Source organism: Gadus morhua, chromosome 7 (genome assembly GCF_902167405.1).
Source record: "Gadus morhua chromosome 7, gadMor3.0, whole genome shotgun sequence".
Classification (NCBI taxonomy): Eukaryota; Metazoa; Chordata; class Actinopteri; order Gadiformes; family Gadidae; genus Gadus; species Gadus morhua.
In genome coordinates, this window is record NC_044054.1 from 33,158,450 (window position 1) to 33,166,388 (window position 7,939).

General features: G+C 50.7%; 1 protein-coding gene across 1 annotated transcript in view; it reads left to right on the top strand.

Annotated features, from left to right (window-relative positions):
* The window catches only part of LOC115547248 (neuroligin-2), a 39,365-nt gene extending 31,890 nt beyond the window's left edge, over positions 1–7,475 (top strand). Inside the window, exon 3 of the mRNA XM_030361318.1 lies at positions 7,084–7,475. Coding sequence (XP_030217178.1) covers positions 7,084–7,313 — 230 coding nt within the window. The 3' untranslated portion in view covers positions 7,314–7,475. The remainder of the gene's footprint in view (positions 1–7,083) is intronic.
* The last annotated feature ends 464 nt before the right edge of the window (positions 7,476–7,939 follow it).

The window sequence follows — 7,939 nt, forward strand, 5'->3', positions numbered from 1 at the left end:
GGATCCCTCTGATTGGTTGAGGTTCTATGGAGGATTCCTCTGATTGGTTTATGTTCTATGGAGGATCCTTCTGATTGGTTGATGTTTTACGGAGGATCCCTCTGATTGGTTTATGTTCTATGGAGGTTCCTTCTGATTGGTTTATGATTTATGGAGGTTCTCTGTCTGTTTTTTTAAGTGTTTTAGTGTTTGAAGTAGTGACATAAATCATTGACAGTGTAAGGCCACTGTGTCTCTTCATGTAATAGTAACTTTTCAAACATTGAACTACAACATTTGATAAACACATAACTTCGCTGTAGCCATTACCTGTCCTGAGTAGTGTATAGTCTAGTAGTTTAGTGTAGTAGAGTGTAAGGTAGTATATTGTAGTATGGAGTAGTATAGCTTAGCATAGTGTAGCATAGTCAAGTATAATATAGCAACATAGCAATATAATGTATTGTAGTATAGAATATTATAGTACAGTATATTATAGTTTAGTATAACATAGTTATATAATGTCAAGTATAGAATAGTATAGTACATAATAGAATAGTATAGTTTAGTATAACATAGTTACATAATATGTAGTGTGGTATAGTGTAGTGTAGTAAAGTATAATATAGTATAGTATAGTATAGTAATATAATATATTGTAGTATAGAGCAGAACAGTGGGACGGACATTGCTGGAGTTGTAAAGTGTAAATAGAAACATCATTATATCATTATTAATATACTCGAGGCAAACATTATGTTTCGTCAGATACATTATAATTATATCGGCTTTACAGTCAAATGATTACATAAAAGAACAGATGAGAATGCATATGGCTGTCTGATGGCATTGGTCCGTCCCCAGCTCCACGGGAGAGTTGTGTGTTTGTTCTGAGGAGCGAACGCTGCGGAGGCACAACACAATAAGACTAATGGGCTAAGGAGCTGAGGAGAAGCTCAATAATTAAAAACACAATGGTAGCTTAAGTTAGACTTGTGAACGTGACATAAAGTGACGAGGAACCAAACGCATTCAACCATGGAGCTCCCAAGCACCCGCGCAACTCTCACCCCCTCCAAAAACAGATGGGAGAGCTCTGCATTATTTAATAATACAATCTATCAGCGGCAAACGGTATGAACGTTATTTCCACGTGACTTTGGTTTATTGAGGACAACTTTAGAGATTTGCCTTCAGACACATTTGTCAAACTTTTCTGCGTGAAATGGGAGCGTTTTGACGCATGTGTACCATGCGTCACAAACTACGTGTCATTTACAGAGCGTGATTTACTCTCAGGACGGGAGGAGGCAAATACTTTAGGATGGTTCTCAACGTGTTGATGTAGAAAGATGAACTCACAATGTAAAGATGCTGGACAATTGTACATTATAATACTTACTCCCTCATCCCCTCCCCCCCCCTCTCCCTCCCTCCAACCCTCCCTCCCTCTCCCTCCCTCCCTCTCCCTCCCTCCCTCCCCCTCCCCCCTCCCTCCCTCCTCCCTCCCTCCCTCCCTTCCCTCCCTCCCTCCCTCCCACCTTCCTTCCCTTCCTCCCTCATTCCCTCCCTCCCTCCCTCCCTCCCCCTCCCTCCCTCCCTCCCTCCTCCCTCCCTCCCTCTCCCTCCCCCTCCCTCTCCCTCCCTCCCTGTGCTCAATAAAGCAGGATGTATATTAACTATCAGACTGTTCTCTATGTATAGTTACACATATATCTAGTGTATATAGTCACACATATATCTAGTGTATATAGTTACACATATATCTAGTGTATATAGTTACACATATATCTAGTGTATATAGTTACACATATATCTAGTGTATATAGTTACACATATATCTAGTGTATATAGTTAAACATATATCTAGTGTATATAGTTACACATATATCTAGTGTATATACTTCTCATTATTCACATTAGGAGTTTCAGGCATTTCCGTTTCACTGAAGGCAGCGGTTTACTGTGTTTAGCCTGGGAACACTCTGTTCTAACCATCAGGCCTCCGTGATTAATATCTCCTGTAATAGCTTATAAAATATATAATATGATAAAATAATAATGCATTGCATTATATTGATATGGTATTCAATATCATAATGTAATATAGTAATTAACTGTAGATTGATGGAAGCAGACTTCTGTCATTACTAGTGTGTTATCAATGTAAACAGACTTGACTGATTGCTAATGCTCATAGTGTGTCCATTGTTTTGTTCCCTACAATCTCTTCCCTTGTATTTCTCTCTCTGTATGGACACATCCCAGAGTTTCTGCTGTGAAAAATAAACGTCCCTCTGGGATTAATTAAGAATCGTACCTTGTTCGTATTAAGCAGCATTAAAACACTCCTCCATATCGGTAGAGACAACATGTGTCCTGGAAATGGAGATGACCCCAATGGTATGAATCTGACGAGTCCTCCCTGACTCCCAGAAGGTTGTGGTTTCCACACAGCACCCGACCGGTTAGAGCCGGATCTCAGACCAGGCCTGACCCCGCCTCCAACCATCGGCCACGCCCAAGAGGTTGTCCATCTGGGATATCTCTGATATCTCTGATATCTCTGATGACTGATATCACTTATTCCTGATATCTCTGATAACTGATATCAGTCCTCCTCTTCCTCTTCCTCTTCCTCCTCCTCCTCCTCCAGCTCCCTCCTCCTCCTCCTCCTCCTCCCCTCCTCCTCCTCCTCCTCCTCCTCCTCCTCCTCCTCCTCCTCCTCCTCCTCCTCCTCCTCCCCTCCAGCTCCCTCCTCCTCCTCCTCCTCCAGCTCCCTCCTCCTCCTCCTCCTCCAGCTCCCTCCTCCTCCTCCTCCTCCTCCTCCTCCAGCTCCCTCCTCCTCCTCCTCCTCCTCTCTCTACCCTTCCTCTTCTCTTTGGGTCCTTTCACATGTAAAGAGCCCCACTGCTTCCGCACCGCGCTCCAGGGACACACACAGGAACATATTACACACACACGCACGCACACACGCACACACACACACACACACACTGGTCCCTCCTCCAGTACGGTGAATTCTTTATGCCACGCTCGGTTTGCTTTACGTTCAGTTAACTGCGAGACCTCTTCATTCACTTACTCCTTTCTTTGATCTGTTTTCTGTGTATGCTTGCATTGGTTGTACACATTTGGTTGGTAAATGTATGTGTTGGGCTCTGTATTTAGTGTGCATTTTTCCCATTTTCTTTTATCGTAATTAATATTTATTTAATTAAGTGTCATCCGATGTATTGAGAAATGAGCTTTGTCATTCAACCATATGACATCATTGTGTCATGCCATTATTATGACATCATTATGTCATGTCATTATTATGACATCGTTTTGTCATGTCGTCCTTATGACATCATTACGTCATGTCATTCTTATGACATCATTATTTCATGTCCTTAATATGACATTATTACGTCATGTCGTTATTATGACATCATTATGTCAATACTAATTATGTAATTTCCCCTTGATCGATATCTGGATGGAGAGACTGTGTGTGGCTCTCCGTGGGTTGTGTGGCTCCTCATGTTGTGTGGTTCCTCATTGGGTTGTGTAGTTCCTCATGTTGTGTAGTTCCTCATGGTGTGTAGTTCCTCATGTTGTGTGGTTCCTCATGGTGTGTGGTTCCTCATGTTGTATGGTTCCTCATGTTGTGTGGTTCTTCATGTTGTTGCGTTGTTCCTCAGTGTTCCTCAGTGTGTTCTGTGGTTTCTCTTTCCTTCGTGGTGTGATGTTCTTCATGGTGTGATGTCCTTCATGTTGTGATGTTCTTCATGGTGTGATGTTCTTCATGGTGTGATGTTCTTCATGGTGTGATGTTCTTCATGGTGTGATGTTCTTCATGGTATGATGTTCTTCATGGTGTGATGTTCTTCATGGTGTGATGTTCTTCGTTGTGTGATGTTCTTCGTGGTGTGATGTTCTTCGTGGTGTGATGTTCTTCGTGGTGTGATGTTCTTCATGGTGTGATGTTCTTCATGGTGTGATGTTCTTCATGGTGTGATGTTCTTCATGGTGTGATGTTCTTCATGGTGTGATGTTCTTCATGGTGTGATGTTCTTCATGGTGTGATGTTCTTCATGGTGTGATGTTCTTCATGGTGTGATGTTCTTCGTGGTGTTGTCCTCAGGGCCTGGGCTAGAGTCTTCCCAGTGTTTCCTGGGCGGTTACCTAAAGCCAAGCTTTTGAATATTCATGAGCAGCCTCCTAAAGTGCTGCTGTCAGCACTAAAGTCAGCAGGAAGCTGTGCGACAGACAGGAGAACTTACCGAGGGGGTCGACACGGGGGGACGCAGCGGTTAGTCTTCCCCTAATGTGGGATACGGAGCAGCTACAGCAAGCGGCTGCTGGCTCACGGTAACAGGAGAGTTCATGTATGCGCCGTCACGTCGATCACGAGAGCATTTCCTCATCTGAGGGAAAGATGACGCGCTGAAGTGTGCGTGCGTGTGTGTGTGCGGTGTGTGTGTGTGTGTGTGTTTGTTTGTGTGCGCGACCAAGCTCATGCATATGTGCCGAGTGTGTGTTGTGCGTGCGTAAATGTGTGCGTGCCTGTCTGCATGCGGGCGTGCATGGTGTGTGTACGGCACATGTCTCTGTGCGTGTGTGTGTGTGTGTGTGTGTGTGTGTGTGTGTGTGTGTGTGTGTGTGTGTGTGCGTGTGTGTGTATCCATATCATTTTGCCTGAAGTGCTGGACAGTTGCCAGGCAACTGAGGCAGGAGACGTACTTGGCTGCAGAGAGAACAGCCCGTGGTGCGGGGGGGAGCACTGGTCTGGGGTCAGCTGGGAGAAGCCTGACTCATGTTAAACACACTGCCGCCTGGGCCTGGCCAGGCCAGACCCAGGCCCAGGCCCAGGCCCAGACCAGACCCAGGCCCAGGCCCAGGCCCAGACCCAGATCAGACCCAGGCCCAGACCCAGGCCCTGACCAGACCCAGGCCCAGACCCAGGCCCAGGCCCAGACCAGACCCAGGCCAGGCCCAGACCCAGACCCAGGCCCAGATCAGACCCAGGCCCAGACCCAGGCCCAGGCCCAGACCAGACCCAGACAAACCAGGCCCAGGGCCCAGGCCCCAGGACCCAGGCAGCCCAGAGCAGACCCAGGCCCAGACCCAGGCCCAGGCCCAGGCCCAGACCCAGACCCAGGCCCAGATCAGACCCAGGCCCAGACCCAGGCCCAGGCCCAGACCAGAGCCAGGCCCAGGCCCAGGCCCAGGCCCAGACCCAGACCCAGGCCCAGGCCCAGGCCCAGACCAGAGCCAGGCCCAGGCCCAGGCCCAGACCCAGACCCAGACCCAGACCCAGGCCCAGACCAGACCCAGGCCCAGACCCAGGCCCAGACCCAGATCCAGGCCAGGCCTGGCCCTGGCCCAGACCCAGACCCAGGCCCAGGCCCAGACCCAGACCCAGACCCAGACCCAGGCCCAGACCAGACCCAGGCCCAGGCCCAGACCAGACACAGGCCCAGGCCCAGACCCAGACCCAGACCCAGACCCAGGCCCAGACCAGACCCAGGCCCAGACCCAGGCCGAGACCCAGATCCAGGCCAGGCCTGGCCCTGGCCCTGGCCCTGGCCCTGGGCCTGGGCCTGGCCTGGCTGTTCACCATGACCCACTGATTATAATCATTGTCGTTAAGCATCAGCGTCGTTAAGGAGCTGATCTCATGTCTGAAGCGGCCCCCTCATCACTGCGCCGCGTGGCCCGGTCACGTGGAGCCTCTAATCATGTGTGATTGTACTGTTTATTATGATGGTACACACCCGGCAGGAACCATCCCTATACTTTGTGTCAGCCGGCACTTAGGCTGATTTAACGTCGTACAGACGAGAGGCTCACTCCGAGGCTGGAGCAGCGGCGTCTTGGCAGATCGTCGTCCTCACCGCGATCTTCCTCAGCCGTAAAGATCTTCATCATCAGCCTCGTCACCATCATCAGCCTCGTCCCCAGATACATAGTGATGGTTAACGACGCCGCATCCCTGCCAGTGAGGCTCACCTGCAGCTAGCTGACGCAACCCTACAGCCATCTGTCAACACACACACACACGGCATACACACACTACGATACACACACACACACTATGCTACACACACTACGCTACACACACACACACACACACACTTATACACGCACTACGCTACACACACACACGCTGTGCTACACACAGGAACAGACGGTCCTGCTGACCCACTTCAGTCCACCTGCCAACGGAAACTGATCCAGGGTCAACCCAAGCGGAGCCATAATCATTCTGATCTGTGATTGGTTGTTTGGTGGTTTATGGTAACATGAGACTTCATCGATTGCATTTCATACAATAGAGGGTTGATGGTGTTCTAGTGACCAAACATGTATCATCAGTTAATGAAGAAATTATTTGTAGCCTGAGTTCAAAACCTCCAGGTTCACTTCGTCACAAAACACAACGTCCGAGAACAACAGCACACTAACATGAAACGGGCCTCCGGTCCCAGGGTCCCTCTGAGCTGCTCTCCTCCTCCTTCTCCTCCCGGTTCCTAACCATCGATCACACGGACAAAATGGCATCTTAGACAAACAATAACGCAGGAAGAGATGTCTCCTGTCCTGGCGCGCTCTGCTCTATGCCTCCTTCACGGCTTTGTCTGCCCCACACCTCTCTGACCTCTCTGACCCCTCTGACCCCTCTGACCTCTCTGACCTCTCTGACCCCTCTGACCCCTCTGACCTCTCTGACCTCTCTGACCCCTCTGACCTCTCTGACCTCGCTGACCGCTCTGACCTCTCTGACCTCTCTGACCTCTCTTACCGTTGGCCCTGGGACCTCTCTCCCCCCCCCCCCCCCCCAGGGTTCCTGAGCACGGGGGGCCAGTCAGCCCTCTGACCTCTCTGACCTCTGACCTCTCTCCCCCCCCAGGGTTCCTGAGCACAGGGGACCAGTCGGCCCTCTGACCTCTGACCTCTCTGACCTCTGACCTCTCTCCCCCCCAGGCTTCCTGAGCACAGGGGACCAGTCGGCCCTCTGACCTCTGACCTCTCTCCCCCCCCCAGGGTTCCTGAGCACGGGGGACCAGTCGGCCCTCTGACCTCTGACCTCTGACCTCTGACCTCTCCCCCCCCCAGGCTTCCTGAGCACAGGGGACCAGTCGGCCAAGGGGAACTACGGTCTGCTGGACCAGATCCAGGCGCTGCGCTGGCTCAACGAGAACATCGGCCACTTCGGGGGCGACCCCGAGCGCATCACCATCTTCGGCTCCGGCGCCGGCGCGTCCTGCGTCAACCTCCTCATCCTCTCACACCACTCCGAGGGTAAGACAGCCTCCTCATCCTCTCACACCACTCAGAGAGGGTAAGACAGCCTCCTCATCCTCTCACACCACTCAGAGAGGGTAAGACAGCCTCCTCATCCTCTCACACCACTCAGAGAGGGTAAGACAGCCTCCTCATCCTCTCACACCACTCAGAGAGGGTAAGACAGCCTCCTCATCCTCTCACACCACTCAGAGAGGGTAAGACAGCCTCCCTCATCCTCTCACACCACTCAGAGAGGGTAAGACAGCCTCCTCATCCTCTCACACCACTCAGAGAGGGTAAGACAGCCTCCTCATCCTCTCACACCACTCAGTGAGGGTAAGACAGACTCCTCATCCTCTCACACCACTCAGTGAGGGTAAGACAGCCTCCTCATCCTCTCACACCACTCAGTGAGGGTAAGACAGCCTCCTCATCCTCTCACACCACTCAGAGAGGGTAAGACAGCCTCCTCATCCTCTCACACCACTCAGAGAGGGTAAGACAGCCTCCTCATCCTCTCACACCACTCAGAGAGGGTAAGACAGCCTCCTCATCCTCTCACACCACTCAGAGAGGGTAAGACAGCCTCCTCATCCTCTCACACCACTCCGAGGGTGAGGGTCCGCTCCTCCTCCGTCAGGTCGCCTGCACACAACGCAGTCGCACACCCTAACCCTGTCACAGT